The sequence below is a fragment of the Astatotilapia calliptera genome, unplaced genomic scaffold (genome assembly GCF_900246225.1).
Source record: "Astatotilapia calliptera unplaced genomic scaffold, fAstCal1.2 U_scaffold_27, whole genome shotgun sequence".
NCBI lineage: Eukaryota > Metazoa > Chordata > Actinopteri > Cichliformes > Cichlidae > Astatotilapia > Astatotilapia calliptera.
The window spans coordinates 60,117-80,010 of NW_020535764.1; the positions used below are offsets into that span (position 1 = coordinate 60,117).

The 19,894-nt window shown below is 41.7% G+C and overlaps 1 protein-coding gene across 1 annotated transcript; it reads right to left on the reverse strand.

The window, feature by feature from the left end:
* Nucleotides 1-511: 511 nt before the first annotated feature.
* On the reverse strand, nt 512-3,167 carry LOC113017911 (interleukin-17C-like). The gene is made up of 3 exons (XM_026161015.1): nt 3,062-3,167; nt 2,691-2,926; nt 512-1,074 (listed from the first exon to the last, which is right to left on the reverse strand). The coding sequence occupies exons 1-3, from the start codon at nt 3,074-3,076 to the stop codon at nt 831-833; spliced, it is 495 nt and encodes a 164-aa protein (XP_026016800.1). The 5' UTR covers nt 3,077-3,167; the 3' UTR covers nt 512-830.
* Between the last annotated feature and the right edge of the window lie 16,727 nt (nt 3,168-19,894).

The following is a 19,894-nucleotide window of genomic DNA, read 5'->3' on the forward strand; positions in this document are numbered from 1 at the left end:
TTCAAGAGGCAGGTAAAAATGCATCTTTTTAGACTTACATTTGGAAATTTTTTAACAATATTAAAATTAAGTTCTGTAGTTTTTTTTTTCTGTTTTTTTTATTGTGAAGCACGTGGTGGCTATAAGACTATAAGTGGAAATTCCAACATTAGAATAAATACTAGAGATGTGTTAACAATAGTAAACATGTTTTACATATTCAAATCACTGAAACCTACTGACACTGGGTATTTTGGAAGATTGTGTGGTTGTTTTACACGATCCAGTATAACAGAAACACATACTCTTTTTTTTTTTTTTGAAATGCAGACATTTTCTTTATTTTGCTTCAAAGAAGCTAAACTTGAAGTCTTCACTAGACTTATATAGTCCCACTAGGACAAAACCTTGAGCATAAATAAATACAAAGTAGAGTAGCAGACCAAATAAATAGATCATTCTTCAAATACCATTTGAAGTTATTGTTATGTAACAAAACTATATAATAGCTTTTTTCAATGAGAAGGTCATCAATATGAATTAAATCAAGTAATAAAATACCCAGATTACATTTACTGCACTATGCAGGAGGAGTCTGTAAACAGAACTAAGAGAGCAAACATCTACAAAACATATTATTGATAAATAAACAGTAAATAGCTAAGTGTATAAATAGGCTTGTGTGACTTTTGAAGCCGCATTAAATATTCCCAGCGATGTTCCTTCTAAGTCACAGCCTGCTCACTATGAGCATGCTGCAGGACTTCACACCGCTGATTAGACTTGGTGCATTTCATGAACTTCATGCATTTTATGCGTGTCATGTGATAGCAGGTCTGGATGGTTCTCCCCTAGGAGCTCTGGGGTCTGACACAGGTACACCCCACAGCTACTTCCACATTCACTGGCCTCAGACGGTAAGTCTTCTTATCGTCACAAAGCTCCTTTTTGAGAAACACTCTGTTCTGAACGATGGGAACTGAGTTGTAGTCATAGTCCTCAATCATTTTATTGTCTTTGAGCTGGATGCATCCTGAACACAGGCACTGAGCACCAACATATGTCGAAGGAAAGTGATCTTCCTTGATGTGAGTTCTGTTAAAAACAAAAAGAGGACTCTGTGAGCTACAGTTTATTCAGACATGTGGAGCATGTGGTTCTATATGTCAGTAACAGCAGATGGTCTTAGTAAATACAGAAGCCCCGTCCAAAATGTTAGGAAAGCAATCCTAAGAACAGGGCACATTCATCCTGTGCTATTTTCTTTCTTTTCTTTTCTTTTCTTTTCTTAAAACAAAACAAACAAACAAACAAACATCAAGCTGTCAACAAAATTTAATCAAACCATTCACCACAAGATGGCAGCGTTTGGCTTGAAGGTTTTAGCGTCATTTGATACAGAATTATACTATTTTGTTCTTTTGAAGTGACTTTTTTATCGTTACCTGAAGAGACGACTCGTAAATCTCATTTATTTATCTGTTTTCTGTTCTCTCCAGTTATGGTTAATGAAGACACAGGATGCAGTCATTCCCGGCAGCTATGTACCAAGAGAGCTTCATTCGCAGTAGGTGACGCAAGCATTGGATGAATCGGGGGAAAAATCCCCCGATTCATCCAATGCTTGCGTCACTTGCGCTGGAAGGACCAGCGCCAATTATCACTCAAGGCCAACTTAGCGACTTTGTCGCTATATTTAGCGAGTTTTCAGACCCCTTAGCGACTTTTTTTTTCTAAAAAAAAAAGAGTCTTTGAGTCCTTTCAAAGACATGAAAGCGCGTATCGCTTTTACTCTCAACAAGCAGCGGGTGCTGTAACGCAGTCAGTTCTTTTAGTCTTTTACTCGTATGCTGTTTTGTGGATCACAAGGTTTAAAACTACTTATAAACACACACAAAGTAACTCCACCAGAGTGCCTATTTCGGGTCACTTTTGCCGGTCCAAGCCCGGGTAAAGGAGCAGGGGTTGGAATTGTGACATTAAAAAAAAACAATAATTGCTAAAAGAAATTTAATTTGTAGTTCTAAATAAACTCTAAATGCATTTAGGACGTTTTTTTTACTCACTTTATATCTCTTCCACGATGTTATTTCTCTCTCCAACAACATAGGATTAGCATGACCAATTATGCAAATTAGGCGATGACGTCATTTAGCGACTTCTAGCGACTTTTAGGACAGCCAATAGCGATTTTCCTTACTGAGGAGTTGGCAACACTGCTCAAGGCACGCAAATAAGCTCGACTGTGCGCTGATTATGGCTTTATTTTACCGTGTAGCCGTGTGATCCCCGAGTTATTTATTCTCTTATCTGTTTAGCTGTTATGTCTCTTTCAAAATTCAAAACAAGAAGTTCTAGTTTCTAACTGCTGTTCATTTATATTTGCGCGCAGTAGACCGGTTTGTAATTAGCTGTTGTTAAGGATTTTACTACGTCATAAAAATGAAAATCGAGCTTCTAGTTTGCGCCTCACTCTGTGTAAAGGTTTGACTCAAGTCTGACGTGACAAAGACCCCAAACAAAATGTAAAGATGGAATTTTTGTAAAATCTCTTCACACTTTTTTATCTTTCGGGAACTTCTCTCACCCGCTGTTTGTGCGAGGTTAGAAAGGACTTTTATATATTTTAAAACATCATTTGCTTCATATGCTGCGGTGTTAAATACTGAATAACATCGGGATTTAAAAATGTGCTTCAGGCTGCTGCTTACACGAATCTCCAGGGGGACAGAGACCTGTCTCGCTGCTCATCTGACAGCGGCGTCTTGTAAAGTTCCAGGGGACAAGAGTAAGATGAGCTGCGAGCCGTTGACCGCGGAGCCTCTGTGGGCCGCAGGTAGTGCGTCCTCAGCTTCCTGTCCGCCGCTGCCTGTAGCTCCTGGTCGTTATAGCACCGGAACATCTTGGACGACCACATGGGCACGATGAACAGTACGAAGATGAGAACCTGGGGAGACGCAGGCAAACCATGTCATTTCATTCATACAGATGTGAAAAAAAGCAGCAGTCTGGAGGTGAAAGCAGAAGCAAAGGGAAAACAGTGATGGAGGTAGCAGAGGCAGATGTCCCGCATTCGACTCACCGGTTTATAGTCCATCCTCCGACTCTGAGCTCTGTCTGATTCTTTCCAAGATTAACCGGTCGGTTCATGACATCCAGTCATTCATCTCTTATTTATGTATACAAAAGATGGGGGCGTGGGAGGGGAGGGGGGGGGGGGGTGCTTTAACTTCCTTGTTTCCGGCAGTGAAGCAGCTGTAGCACCGGCAGTAGGTGAGGATACTGTCATAGAGAACACAGACCTGGAATTTCTTCTCTCACTCACACACACACACACACACACACACACACACACACACACACACACACACACACACACACTGACAACTGAATCACCTGTGTGGTGCCTTTCACACCTTCTATTTAATGTTATAACAGTAACATTAGAGAAACACAAACTAATCTTTCGAGCAGGGGTATCCTACTATCAGCATTACTGTCGAAACAAATAAATGTTATAAATATTTATAGAAGATCTTGGTGAAGAATATCAGCAAACATGTTGTCACTCAAATGCATCTATAAATGTTTATACCTGCGCAGGGAGAGAGCCTCTGACCGAAACTGTACAAAGAAAAATCATCCCAGTTCCTGTGATGGTTGGGTGTAGTTAGGTTTTAAAGACATTGTAAATTACTCAATAGAGTTATTCACTTATACATTTTTAATTTCAGAAATTCACGTCCACACACTAGGGGGCACTACAGGGATTAAACAAGTGGGTCAATCCGACATTCCCGTGGGGCTATCCACACCAACTCACCTGGCGATAAGTTGTAACTTTTTCTTTTGAAGTTAATGCGACTTTATAAAATCTCAAGAGCTACAGTAGACACAGTGGACATTTGTGTGATTCCCCTGAAGCTTAACCAGTAGCTTAATTTTTACATGGGACTGAAACGTGTTTTTACTCTAACAAAGTCTAAATGATAATTTACAACTAAATTCTTCCTAAAGCTTTACAATGATAAATTAAAAATCCCCTACCGTAATGAAGAATCTTTATTTTTCTCCAATTATTAGCAAAAATAATAGAAAAGAAATAAATGAAGAAAGTTGACTCTTGCTATAGCTTTTAAGATTAAAAACCCTAAACACACACTGCTGATCCCAGTTCCTGTGAAGTGTCAGGCTACCATGCTCTGCCAGAGTAGCTTCTAGTACTGATTCCAAGTCTGACTCTACTGAAGGGATGAACACTATTGTTTCAAAAGACATTTCCTCATGTGGGTTTTTGATGATGCTGCTGGAGAGGACTTTCTAATTTGTCATAGCTGAGCTGAGATCTGGTTGTTGTCATCACCTTTTGTATGCTATGGATGTGTGCAGTGTCATCCTGGAAGAGAACACTCGCATCAGGACATACAGATGAGGAAAACCCTGTTAGCCCACATCTGAAATTCAAAGTTTTTGTCAAAAAGTCTTTTAATTTTATTTAATTAATTTTTTTTGTTTTTTAACAGAGCAAGGGATTTTCAACACAGAATTTCTAAACATAGCAGTTTTATTTAGAAAGCATAAATTCCTCAGTTTCATACTTTTATTAAGACAAAGCACAAACCACTGCTGTGCAGTGAAGTTCTTTAACTTTGTAACGTCCAAAGCTTCTAAAATCAAGTGAACACGCTTTGCTGACACCCTTCTTGACAAGGGGAACCACCCCAGTCTACCAATCCAGAGGCCCTGTCCCTGACTGTTGCAGTCAGTGTTGCAGAGGTGCGTCAGCCATGACAGCCCCACAGCATCTAGAGCCGGGTGAATCTCATCCATTCCAGAAGCCCTGCCACCATGGAGTTGTTAACTGTCTCTGTGACCTCACCTCCATTGATGGACAAATCATTCCTTTCACTGCCTGATATAGTTGGGGGAGTGGTTGAAGGAATAATATCTGGAATGACAGAATAGTCCCACCCCCAATATACACAGTGTAGAGAGGAAGCTGCTTTTTCTCCTGAATTGTCTAAAGGCTTACCAGAACCACTTCGAGCCCTGCTCAATTGCTTCACCATATTTGTCGCATTCTGCTTGGCCTGCCAATAGCTTCCAGCTGCCTCTAGAGTCCCACAAACTAGCCATGCTTGATGGAACTCCTCCTGAAGCTTAGCAGCTCCTTTCACCTCCATTTGGTTTGAGGATTACTGTCATGACAAGCACTAGCTGCTTTGGAGACACGACTCAGCACAGACCCAAAAGCAATGGAGATGCAGAACATGGTCCATTCAGATTCACCGTCCCTAATTTCCCTCCCTTGTCCTGTGTCTCAGGGATTCTGACAGTTAGTATGATTTATGATGATTCATTCACATTAGCATATTACAATGTTGCAATCAGGACTTTGTAAGGCACAATAATTAAAACACTTTGATCAGTTATTAAATAATTATTTAACAAGAACTTAGAAGTGAACAACATAATGTTTAATGATCCACATTTCACTGTTTACTACTCTTTGCATCTGGGGATTTATATTGTTCTGTCTATGTGAGTTTTTATGCTTAAATAGTTTTTTGCTAATTTGAAGTGTCTGATCACCATGTTGCTTTTTCCTTTGTAAATGCTCCTTAAAGATTGGTATTTTGTCTGTCGCCGTGTTGGGTAACCAGGAGTGGTAGCAAACCTTGGTTAGCAAGCGGCATTCATAAAATATGCCGGTACAACACCTAGACAGACATACTAAGTTCTGAGCAATTCTTCTTGTAGTGTCTGTACTGCACAGCAAGACATATTATTTGTCAGATAATTCCATTGACAAGTAGAACTGGTCATGCCCATGCTATAAAATTGGGTATTTAACACAGGAGTCTATGGAAATCAACTTACTTTTTGAGAGTAATTTAAGTTTATGCCACCTCCAAACTGACTTCAATTACTAGTCCCAGAGGTTGACACATGCACCTACCCTTTAAGCTTCAGTACTAAACTCTGTCCTAATTATTCTTAGTAACATAAAAAAGAAGGCTCCCTGGAGCTGTCACTGTTTGGACCTCTAATAAATAAGGTTCTATCCAATCACAACCAACAATGAAAGCTCCTACATTCTCCTGTGTATTATGCTGATGTTATTTCGATTTCCACAGTTCCTATTTGCCTCGGCACAAACACTACCAATGATGTCTTTCTTGTTTTTCAGGAAACGTGCAATAAATGTAAGAAAGCACCTGCCAGCCTAACCACAGTGTCCAGAGAGCACATGTACCATGCTGTTATGTCCATGTAGATTCCACTGTTCCCCTTTCTTCCCTCAAGGACATTCAGTGTTTTCAAACAAACCCCTTTCCAACACATGAATTATAAAACAAAACAAAACAAAACAAAAACAAACAAACAAAAAAAACCCTCCATTTAAACTTCCCATTAAAATATGTAAATATAACAAGTCATTATATCTTGGCATGAATGAGTGTCAACAAGAAAATGGGAAACTATCACTGCCCTGCCCCATAAAAGTAAGTGTGAAGTATCTTCAGTGAATATTTTTGCTCGCATCTTAGCATCATCTCCTTCTCATATTTCCTCATATACTCTTATGACATGTCAATGAATGCTACTGTAATAATTGTTATTATTACCCAAATAGTAAAGACAGTAGAACAAGAAAAAAAAGTATTCACCGTCACCTTCTCCAGCTGACCTTGTTGCTCGTGTTGTCAGATTTGGCACGAGTCACTTTTTTCACGAGTTATTTGTCTTTTGATGTTGTTTCTGTCCTGTTCAGTTTCTCCCGTAGATGAAAGGTATGAAGACATGGGATGCTGTATATTAGCAGTAATATTGAGTACAGCATGAAAATAAAAAAGTGTAGTTCATGTCCAGTTTAAAGAGACTTAACAAAGACTCCAAATGGCTTAAAAAAAGATGTGTGTGGTTTCGTTTTGTTTTTTTAAATTAACTATATCTACTCTACAAGAGTACTCAAAATTTGTTGTATTTTGCCTGGGAATCTTACTGTCACAGTGTCTGACCGCATTGGGGCATTTTGTCGATATGCTGTTAATTTATCAACAGAGGGGAATGTTCTCTTATCTGCACAAGTGTTTCAGGGGCATTTGCAGGTAACTTTCCAATGGTCATTCTACTTAGAGGCCATTCAACATCCCACATAGCAAGCAGGTCTGGCCCGGATCTGGTATCAAGCCGGCACTGCTGGCTGACTTCTGGCATGATAAGGCGTATGTCATCCAGATATGGGCCAGGCCTGGCATAGATGGCACTGTCTATGTGATGGCATGCCACATCTGGCTCGATTGTGATTCGGTTTATGTGGCCCAGTCTCATAGAAAACAGGTCTGGCCCGGATCTGGCATCAAGCTGGCACTTCTGACTGACTGGTGTCATGGCAGAGTGTATGTCAACCAGATGTGGGCTAGGTCTGGCAATGATGGCACTATTTATCTCCTATTTTAGTTAGAAGACCCAAATGTCATTTTGCAATACTATACTGCTATAGTAGCCAACGTTTCAAATGCAGGTTTGACAGGTTTGTGAGTGTACACTTTATCCAAAACCTAGTTAGGGTTTACTCGTGTTTTCCACTGTGTGGCTGTAGCTCAGGAGGTAGAGCAGGTCACCTACTGATCTGAAGGTTAGTGGCTCGATCCCTGGCTCCTCCAGTCTGCATGTCAAGAGTGTGAATGTGTATGAATGTAGTTAGGAAGCACCCAGTTAAGAGAAAGTGTGTGATTTGTGACTGTGGCATATTGTATAGAGTACTTTAAGTGGGAGACTAGAAAAGCACTATATAAGATTAAGTCCATTCACTGTCTGAACAGTTTCGTCATGTTCCAACACATGTTGTTATTACATGGCTTGATTAAGGTACACATTAGGATGACATCTTGGACCAGCACAGGACCACCAGTTTGTCTACAACTGGCCCGTGGCTGCCCACATACTGCAAAGAATGACGGCCCTTTGGTGGCCCAGATCAGGTTTGCCAGAGGTAATCCACACATGGGCCAGCACAGGATCTCCAGTGTCTATGCAACTGGCCTTGTGCTGGGCCACCAAAGGGCCGTCATTCTTTGCGGTGTGTGGGACAGATCTGGGCCATACCAATTTTGCTATGTGGGATTGAAAAGCTTTTGCAGATGCAAACGTGAATGTCTCTAGACATCTGCAAATTACAAAAGAGCCAAAGTGACTTCACTAGAGTTGGCTGTTTCACTGACTTAATAATCCTGTCTGCACTCATTTAAGTTAATGTTATAAATGCAGGCCTATATAGCCAACCTTGCTGCATAGTTTGGCCATGCACATTATTATTACTGCAAACATTAAAACATCTCAGCTGGCAGGCACTCAGATCTTAATGTAAATGTTTGAAGTTCATTATGTTTTCAGTTTTACAACCATTCATTATATATAATTTGCTACCAGTTCTAAACATATTATTGCTATTGTGAATTTTTAATTGATGATGGTTAGTATGTAAAACAATGAAGAATTAATTGTAGACTTTAGTAATGACTTAAAACTTGACAAAAGACTTTGGGGTCTTAACTTTGGACTCATAAGTCATGATTTGAGAGTTAATATTTTGATTTGGGACTTGATCACCTTAACTTGTGTCCTCTAAACAACAATGCATGACATCACCCTTCAGACAAACTTCAAAGAAGTATAACAGGAATAGCGACTCTTCTGTGGTGTTGGCAGCAGTCCATGTCCAAAAACAATATAATATTTGCATAACAGAGATGCAGCCAAGGAGACTCACAGGTTAATATGGACATCCATCAGTCTAAATCCTTAAATTCAATGACAAGTCATAACCATGTTGGAAGCGTCACTTACCTGTTGGCAGATTTGTTTGTTTATTGTGATCTGGTATTTCCCCTAAACTATGTGCTCTGGGTGCTCAAAGTAGTTCCTATTTATGACTTCCTCCAGGATTATTTCTTGAGTCTGTAGGCAACTTTTTCCCATGACTGCAAAGTTGATGTGGTTCATTTTTCTAAAATTTCTCCAAAATTGCAATAAAAGTGTTTCCACTACATGCCAAATGGGGTGTTCAATGTTAGAGAGTTGTTTATTCAGTTATGTCGACGTTATGGAAAACTAAACAAATTTTTTGGTTCAGATACAGGTCACATGTTTGGAAGAGGAATTCCTAAATGCAAAACACTTCATGCATCCAGAAAATACCCCACATAGATCACATAGCTTTGAATATATCTATCTATCCACACACACACACGAGGTACAACACACCTGTCTATCTATCTATATGTATGAATAAATAAAATTCCCCTCTCTCCCTGTGGGCGGTCTATCCTTCAAGCTCGAGTCCTCTACCAGAGGCCTGGGACTTAAGGGTCCTGCGCAATCCGGTGCAGTATCTTTGCTGTTCCCAGGACTGCGCTCTTCTGGACAGAGATCTCCGATGTTGTTCCTGGGATCTGCTGGAGCCACTCGCCTAGCTTGGGAGTAACCGCACCAAGTGCTTCGATTCCCACTGGGACCAGTTACCTTCGCCCCTCACATCATCTCGAGCTATTGATACTTCTCTAGCTTCTCGTGTTCCTTCTTCCTGATGTTGCTGTTATTCGGTATCGCAACATCTTAGCGCAGGCTATTGGCAGGTTTGCTGTAGCAGAGGACTCGAAGCCTAAAACTGCCTTCATCTCTCACTGCGGTCTCTTCCAGTTTCGGGTGCTGCCCTTTGGGCTCTGCAACGCACCTGCAACTTTTCAGAGACTCATGAACTCTGTGCTTGCTGGCCTCATTTGCAAAACGTGCGCGGTCTACCTGGATGACATTGTTATCGCCTCACCTACCTTTGAACAGCACTTAGTGGATCTTGAGGAGGTGCTGGGCAGACTCCAGGCTGCTGGCTTGTCATTGAAGCTCAAAAAGTGCCAATTCTGCCTCGATGAATTCACCTTTCTTGGGTACCGCATCACATCATTAGGTGTTAAGCCCGATCCGGACAAAGTAAAGGCGGTTAAGGAGTTTGATACCCCAACCTCAGTGAAACACGTCCGTCAGTTCCTTGGCTTGACTGGCTATTATCGACGCTTCATTCAGAATTATGCCCACCATGCTGAACCTCTTCACGCCATCACCAGAAAGGACAATGCTTTCCACTGGGACGACAGCTGTCGAAGGGCCATGGACACTTTGAAGGATCATGTCACATCAGCCCCAATCCTGTCATTTCCAGACTTCAACCATCCCTTTTCCATTCACGCCGATGCATGTAACATTGGTCTTGGGGCAGTGTTGATGCAAAAGGATGACAAGGGTCGTGAGTACGTTGTGGCTTTTGCTAGTCGCTCCCTTCACAAAGCTGAACTCCCCTACTGCACTTCAGAGAAGGAGTGCCTCGCTGTGATATGGGCTCTGGAACACTTCCGCCCATATGTTGAAGGTGTTCATGTTACTATCTTCACTGACCACAACAGTCTCAGGTGGCTCATGTCTCGTCAAAACCCAACGGGCCGACTCGCCCGCTGGTCACTTCGTTTGCAGGACTTTGATTTCACAATAGTGCACAAACCTGGTGCACAGAACAAAGTTCCTGACGCACTGTCACGCAACCCTTTGCCTCTGACCTGTGACAGGCCGACTGATCTTTTACCAGATCATGCTGTTATGGGCAGCCTGGACATTCGTACTCTGCCCCCCGTCATTCTGGCTGACCGTTCACAATTGAGGCAGCTGCAGTTAGACGATCATGTCACAGGTCCACTCCTCAGAGACATTGAAGCAGACTCTCTGAACAGCTCGGACAATGCCACCTTGTTACAGTATGTTGTGTATGACTCTCTTTTGTATCACAGAGAACCCAAGTCCACATGTGCTTTGCACCCTTTGAAAGAGCTGAAACGGTTTGCCCCTACTTCCATGAGAGGCACCTTGCTGGACTATTACCATGACCACCCCACAGCAGGTCACTTGGGTGTTTCTAAGACATTGGCTAGACTGCGTTTTAGGTTTTTCTGGCCCAAAATGGCAGCTGATGTGAAACGCTATGTGATTTCATGCTCAGTGTGTCAACTCACCAAGCCAAGTCAGAAAAAAGCAGCCGGTCTTATGGTTCCCATTGTCCCCCAGAAACCCTGGGAGTATGTGGGTGTGGATTTTGTTGGGCCACTTCCCCGCACCCCCACTGGTAATGCTTATTTAATCATGTTTGTTGACTATTTGACTAAATGTGTTGAAGCCAGTGCTGTCAAAGAAGCTACATCTCAGGTAGCAGCTGGTAAATTCGTCACTGACATTTTTGCTAGGCATGGTACACCCACTTACCTCATTTCTGACAGAGGGTCTCCTTCTGTGAGTGAGCTTTTTGAACATGTTGTTTCTGCCTTAGGCTCGGTGCACAGACTCACTACGGTATATCACCCTCAGACAAATGCTACTGAACGCGTCAACCGGACTCTGAAAACTGCAATCCGCGCTTATGTAGGTGATAAGCACACATCATGGGACAAGTTTCTCCCTCAGATTTGCTTTGCTCTGCGCACCGCCCCCCATGACAGTACAGGTATGACTCCTGCCATGATGCTTTATGGTTGTGAGTTAGACACCCCGCTTGACCTTATCACTCAGCCTTCTACAGCAGGTGTTGATGAACCGGGTGTGCCTTACCCTGAGACTCTGAGAGCCTCCATGCAGGAAGCTCACGACCACGCCAAAGCAGCTTTGGACTATAGCCATGACAGACAAAAACATTACTATGACTTGAGTAGGGATGGGTATCGAAAACCGGTTCTTGTTGAGAACCGGTTCCCACTGTTTCAATTCCTTGGAATCGTTTGCCATTTTTGCAAACGATTCCCTTATCGATTCCAGTCGCCCCGAATGACGTCACCACGTTGCGGAGTGTCATTTACCTGGCAGGAAACACGGCGCCTAAGCGGCTCAAACGCTCAAAAGTTTGATTATACTTTATGAGAACCGATGACAACAGGGCAACTTGCAAAGTAGATATTGCATTTAAGGGAGGAAACACTACGAATATGCAAAAGCATTTGCTCACAAAACACGCGATGACACGTGTTTTTAATTCCGCTCCGGACTCGTGACTCTCAACCCAGCAGCAGCGGTAACGTTTGCACGTCCTCTCCCGTTAATGCGGCAGGTAAATAATCAACTAACAGTGCATATTATGTTAGCGCGATCTGCCTTATTACAAGACCTGCCATTACTGTACATGTAGGTGACCATGATGAGAGAGACAGACAGAGTCTGGCTAGCGCTCGCTGGCAGTTCTCGCTGCAGTCTACCGGTAGCGTCTCCTTTCAGGCCAGGATAGACGAATGTCACCGAGCAGTGTCTAAGTTTGTGGTCAAAGGCTTGAACCCATTTGCCACAGCAGATGCCCCCGATTTTTGGTAAGTGAATGTGTTTAATTGTAGGCAGGGACATTACTGGATATTCTTGTGTAATTGCCACAGAACAATTTATGTTATACTTTGTTATTGCTACAGAAGAATATTTATTTTATTATTTTACATTTACAATTTTTTTTCCTGGGGACCCTGTGACACCCCATTGAAGAGCCGTAGGCTGGATCTCTTAAGATCTCACTGTTGGGTTTGTAAGGCCATGTCACTCCTAAATTTCTATCTTGTTCAAAGAGAAGATATAAAACAAAGTTCTAAGCTAATCGACCTTAGTGTTCTCCTTTTTAAAAAATAAAAAAAGAATCGATAAGAGAATCGATAAAGAATCGAATCGTTAAACAGAATCGAAAATGGAATCGGAATCGTTAAAATCTTATCAATACCCATCCCTAGACTTCAGACATCGACATGCCACGTTTCGTGTTGGTGACCTTGTGAGAGTTAAGACGCACCCCAGGTCAGACGCTCAGTCTAACTTTACTGCTAAACTTGCACCACTGTTTCAGGGACCATTGTGTGTATCTCAGAGACTCAGTGATGTTAATTACAGGCTCACTTGGGTGGACTCCGGTGTGGATGCAGGTGTTTATCATGTTGTGAACATGCAACCGTTCCATACCTGGGACTCTCTCACTTCCAAAGAACATTCTGTTTCATTGCCTGCTGAGAGAGAGACCGCAGAGGGTCTGAACTCTGACTCTCAGGCCCACCCTGGCCCCCCTGCAGACACTGACATTGACTCTGAGCCATTCCCCTTTGATTTACCGGACATTGACTCTTCTTCTGGTGTGGGCGCTGTTCCAGAGAGTGTTTCACCCAGATCTGTCCAGCACCCAGCTGCTGGTGGACATTACAATCTCAGGCCCAGACGTTGCCCCAGAGTTACGTCTGGCTGGAGCAACAAAAGATGGACTAATGATTTTCACACAACCAGGCTTGATCTGAAGTGAAATGTTTTGGTTAAACCTGTTTGATGCTGTCTTGTTGCATTGCTACTTTGAGTCATGATATGTAGATGTTTTTGTTTGCTCTACTTAATCCAGTTTTATGGCTCTTTTGTGCGTTAAGGTTCATTCTTGGCATTTACTTAGGAACAAAAAAAAGAACAAAAGAAAAAAGTGAAAAAAACTAAGAAAACTGATTTTCCACTGTACATATTCGTCTTATTTTCACCAATTTCATTTTTAAATGGTCTTTTGCCCTGTGTGTGTGCACCAATCTTAGCTGTAACCTCTATGTATAGGGTACTGTTGTGTGTGCTTTTTCAGCTGTGTACGGCTGAGGACAGCCTTTTTCTCACCAGGGGGGGACTATGTAACAGTTGCTATTGTAATGCAGTGTATCACCACATGGCGGCGCCTCCTGTCTCACAACTGGTGTCTCCCCCTTTTTGTTCTTCTTCGCACTCCTCCTGTAATGGATGCTCCCGTGTGTACGCGGACTAGTGTGCTCTTTAGTAATGTGTGGTAGAGGTAACACTTTTATTTTTGATATTGTAAATAAATGAGTACTTTTTGGAAAGTCAGAAGCTGTTGCTCATTCGCTATCCACCTGCACACCTCCGCGGCTGGCTTCATCTCCACTGCACGTTACAATATGTTGATTTTTTTCGCCTACTCATATCATAATTTTTTTACTCCTGGTTCTGTATGTTCATGTTCTGTTCTTTTGTAAACTTCATCTGTTTGTATGTTGTATACTCATTGTGTTTCAATAAAGTTCGATTTAAAAAAAGGTACATTCTAAACGAAGCTTCAGACGTCACTGATCACGTGACTCTGGCCAAACGAATCAAGCCTCGACACGGTGCTTCTGAAGCAGCGCGTTGATCTTTCTGACACACGCACCGGAGCGTCAGCTTCAAGCGGACCATCACTACGTCTCACATCTAAAGGTGTCAAGGTAACTTTGAACTGAGTTCAGTCAATCTGGAGTTTTTCCAAGTTTTCTGTTGCTCTCTGTGAGAGAAGAGCGTTAAAGGCGGGGCTCTCCAGAGCCAGCGCATATTGGGAAATTCATAGGCACCGATCGGTTTTCTATCAGCCATTTGCTGGGAGTAAGGGCGCCCTCCGTTTGCGAGGTGCGCCTGCTGCTGGCGGCACAGGGAGGAGAGGGCAGGGCGGCGGGGAGTCTGGCTGGCTGGAGCGGCATCTAATAACCAACTCGCAAAACAAAATAAAAACAACACAACAAACAGATATTATGATACAGACTTATAATCTGCACCGATGTTTTTTCTAAATTCTTTAAAGTGAGCGCGAGAGCCCTCGGTGCGCCTGCGCGCTGCTGAAGTCAAAGTAAACTTTATTGTCATCTCCGCTACAGACAGTCCAGCATATAGAGAGACGAGACGACGAGGCTGCAGTTACAGCGGTGCAAGTAAACAAACAATAAATATAAGAAGAGTAAGAAAATAAATCTACACTTTAGGACTCGGGGTAAAGGATCAATAACAATTTAAATTTATAATTTACAGTTTGATGATTTAAAGTCTCACACAACCCATCAAAAGGGGCGGGGCCGGCTGCCAAGTAGAGCGCATTTCATTTATAATGATGTAAATCCAAGCCCATCATGGATTCACGATCTGAATCCTGGGTTGTGTGAAATCCCAGAAATCAACCTTAGACAAAGTGAATCTGTGAACTAAGGTGTAGGTCTGTTAGGTTAATTGTGCTGATCCTCGGGTTGGGGGATTTGTGTTTGTACTGGAGCGCAAAATTCAAACCAATGGAAGATGGACAACAAAAGTTCAAAGCCATCAGGTGCTCAGGTTAGAAAAAAGAGAAAAGATGCAGGTAAGCAGACGTGTGATTGGATAATGGCAGGTCATCCTGAACCAGTCAGACTAAACTCCAAACAATACATTATGTTACAGATTTTAATATTGTTACTTGTTGATTTGTCCTTTTCTCATTGTGTGACGAATTATGACGACTGTTTGGTAGCTGTTATTGTCTCTCTCTCTCTCTCTTGTTGAAATCTCCCAATTCTTTGAATCTTTGGGCTGAAGGAAGGACAATACTCGGTGTATCAATGCTCAATCAACAATCATTTATTTCCATACAATTCAACAGTCAGAGCATTACAACGTCCGGACGGGAGAGATGCTACCAGAGGGTCAGGCACATGTCTCAAAATGGTGACGGGTTGCTCAGCTTTTTATAGTCTCTAGTGGCCCCCAGCTAGTCGTAAAAGCCAAAACATCACATTCTTTCTCTGTTACAGCGCCTAAGTTATGACCTCGGCAGTTGTTTCTCTGCTTTCTGTAAGGTGGGGGTGTGGAATGTGGTCTATCTATCTTCCCTGTCTTTAGACACAGAGTCTCCTGCTTACAACCTTCTCTTCATGATTCAACAATTAAGCATGTCAAGAAAACAGTGTAACACATTCCCAGCAGATCAAGGATACAGAGTGATGCACATTTATCTAATGAACTAATATGTGAATATGTTCTGTTAACTCAAAAGTATAATGAGAACTAAACTACATACAGCTCACACACTCTATATTAAAGGGTATAATATGATCTACAGCAGTATTCTAATTCAACTACTTTGATTACATATATAAGGTAACATATAATAACAGAATAATCTAACAATTCCCCCTTTTGATCTCTGAAAGAGATCACTTACAACATGCACTCCCGCATTTGCAAGGTCCAGGTTTTCTTGATCCTGAGGCCCTCTGTCCCCTTTAACGGGTTGACCATCTGTGGGATGACCTCTGTGTTCACGCAGTTCAGATGCAAGCAAAGTTAGATTTACAACCATAACAGCAGTTACAGATGACACTCCCATCATTCCCAATTTTCCCACAGCTTTATTTTGGTGCTCCAGTTTTCCACTCCCATTTTAATGCCCCCTTATACCTTTCAAATGTACTTAGACTAGAACCTCTGTCTAAGGAGCTTTTAACCTTCATTTTTATTGCTGCAGCTACCAGTGTCTTCCAGTTGGGTGATTCTCAGCTTCTTTCTTCGACCTCCGGGGTTAGACCACCCTTTAGTCATTGCACAGTTCTGGGGATTATTCTGCCCCGATTTCAAACAAAGATCTGTGTGTTTTGGGGTCACCTCCGTGTCCCCCTTTTTTCCAAGAGCCTCTTGAACCTCGTTGGTCTGGTGTTCCTGGTTTTCGCCAACCCCTTCATGGTTATTGCTGTGTTTGTGGGATCCATCTTCTCCAGGAGCCCAAACGTTATGACACTTGACCCCAGTTGCTGTCTCGGCAGTCCCTACATCTGTCTCTGCTGTGAAGGGTCCTCACATCTCCGTGTCCCCGTCTGGTGTCTGTTCCTTTCTCTGCAAGAGACAGAAAACCAAAACACCTCTCTCCCTAGGCTTAATAATCTAATATTGTTATCCATTGTTCTTCTAATGATTCAAATTTGGTTTAAAATATTATGTTCAGGACTCTCTGACCCAGGGACTTATTCTAATCATAATCTATGTGTATGTAAAAGAAATCAAAAATTAGTGAACCCTTTCTAAGTCTAACACATTATAAGCTTAAGTTTTACCATAGCTAATTTATTAAACACAGAAATAACGTCATAAGATGTTCATAAAACCATTGTTTGATGTTCGGACTCAACTCCCCCTTTTTGACACACTCCCATGTGTCAATTCATTGGAGCTAGACAATTAAAAGAGAAGGTTAGTGACATCATATCTCAGAAAGTATCAGAAATTCTTCTCTCGAGTACCGTTGCTCCAGCCTTGTCATCCCAGAGGATCCTCAATCCCGGAAATTTCCCTTCTCCTCATGTAATAAAGTCTGTCATCCTTCCATGCCCTGGTAACTGGTCCATCCAGAGCTGTAACATTTTGAAATGTACATACAACAAGCCAAACCACACCTTGGTCACACCAAGCCTTTTCTGCCCTGGAGATGTCAAACGCCATCTTAGTCTGGACCAGGGTTGTAATAGTTTTGCAATTTTCATTAGTTTTTATTTTTATTTAGCTTCGACTTCAGATTTTCAATTTTATATCAGTATAAATCAGTTTTTACCAATTGTTTGCTAGTTTAGTTTAGTTTTGATTAGTTTCAGTTATAGTTTTAGTTGTGTCTGCAATAATTAAGTGTAGAAAAATCCCAGTCCCATCATATCAGTCATGCTCTTGTGCTTATTCTTGGGTATTGTGACTATTAACTCTTGCAGCACCGGGTGCTCCCAATTTTGGTTCAAGTGAATTTACAAACTTTGTGAAGGGAATTGACTCCTCTGCACACTGGAATAAACATAAGCAACATGATCCACATTTTACTGCGTGTTATTTCACCATCTTATTGATTCAAATGCTCCATCCTTATGTGGTTTGTGACATCAGGTTTATCCACTCCGTCTCTAAATGTTTGAAGAATTTTCAAGTTTGGGGTCAAATTTTAAGAATTTGACCATAAGTGAAAGTTATGGTGTCATCACCCCCTTCGGGGCTTACCTTTCCCAGTTTTGATGATATTCCTCCCTATTCTTTGCAAATACCCCCTGTTGGTGGCGAGAAACTGTTGGTGTGGTCAAGTGGGTGCTATAGAAACAAAAGCTCAGGACAGAACAGTTATCAGTCATGTACTTCATACAAATTTTGCATATGTTTTATTTCGTATTGATCCTCTGAGCATAATGGTACATTTTAATCTGAATTTATCCAAACTAAACACAATAGGTTTTCTTTCTTTACTTTGCTCTTGTTCTTTTGCAGTACCACATCCTATCAAATGTCCCTGTCAATTATATTCTACATCTAATAACTTACTATTTCAAATGAGAACCTAAATCACGTGGACCAATGTTTGTTATGGCATATCTCTATTCTGAATGTGGCAAGCCATTCATAGGTATTGTTAAGGTTTTGGCGATTTTCCTCTATAAAATTTAATTGACTTTTTACAGTGGCCTGCTATGGTTAATAATAACATATTCCAGTCATGAGTGGTATCAAAAGTCTTCTCCACTGTAGCATTTGGCATTCCCAATAATATAACATGATACCTTAATCAAAACACAGCTAATATAGCACAGTTTTCTTAATGCAAACATCAGTAACTCAAAATCAGCAACCACAGTGTTAAGTCTGCAGTTCATACTTATGTGAAGCTACAGTCTCCTCCTCCAGTCTCTCTTATCCTCCTGCTCCTGAAAAAACAAAACAAAGCGAAGCATCCACCCTTCTCTTGTCGGCTGGGTGAATTGTTTATTGGCATTTACTAATCCTAAAGTGGGTGCAGTCATTGTCTCAGTATCAAGTCAGTCAAAGCTTCCAGTCCGTCCATCACAGTCCAGTCACATGCATACATCCATACACATTCATACCAGAAGTTGCTGATAATGGAGTCTCACGCGCAACCTATTCGAGCATCCATCACCAGCAAGATGACGTCATCATTTTAAAAGGAAAACAATTCCTTGTTGTTTTTTGGACCGGATTGACTCGGTGCAATCCTTTTAGATCAGTGTTCCCTATAGGTGAATTTCTCCCAAGCCAATTACAATCATGGAGAAGCACACTTTGCAACTGTTTTTGTAAGAATATTTCATAGCGCTTTAAATCTCAATCTTTCAGGCCTGGTTTAAAGAGCTGATTGTTAAATCATGAACTCACAAAATATAAACATATCACCACCGGTGGATCACACCTCTCATTTGTTTTTCTCCAGTGCACTGTAACAAAAACGAAAACAGACATAACCAACAAAATACTACTAAAATAACACAAACTAGGGCCCGTTGCAGACATGTCCAAGCATAAAACTATCCCTCTCTCGCTTACGAGAAAGAACACAAGCCAAAGCTCACTGATAACATCAAGCTAGCGCTAAGCAAAAACAAACAATCAACCAGAAATTCACAGGAACGTTTTGCTTCCTGCCGGGACAATATTGTGTGGGAATGAGAAGCTCAGGTGCCGTAACACCTTTTGTTCCTCCTTGAATTAAATCTCAATCACAGAAAATGCCGTACTCCAACCTAAACTTACACTATTAATTCATCATTTTCACTCTGTGCCACTGTTCCTCATCAGGGCTGTGTGAAGCACAGCAAAGAATTCAGTCAAGGCCTTGAGCCATAAACAGACATCACGCACAGACATTGTTTTCATAACCAAACCGTTTTAGAGCTTATTCCTAAAATCTACATAAATGCCCTCTGGGTGACATATAACACATTCTAAGTAATCAATGGCTCCTCATAAAAATTATGCATTGGGATGTTTGTGTGCAGCATTTTGCATATCAGCATAAGCAAAGCATTCTTCATTGCACGAGCATGTGTGTGTGTGGATCACTCTTCATTGCACAAGCGTGTGCATGTGTATGTGTGCATCACTTCTCAGTGAATCAGCATTCCAATGTGTGTGTGTATGTGTATGTGTGTGTGTGTGTATATGTGTGTGTGTGTCATTTCTCACTCAACGAGTGCACGTGTTCATGTGTGTATTTCACTTCATTCTGAATCTGTGTGTTTTGAGACGTGTGTGTGTGTGTGTGTGTGTGTGT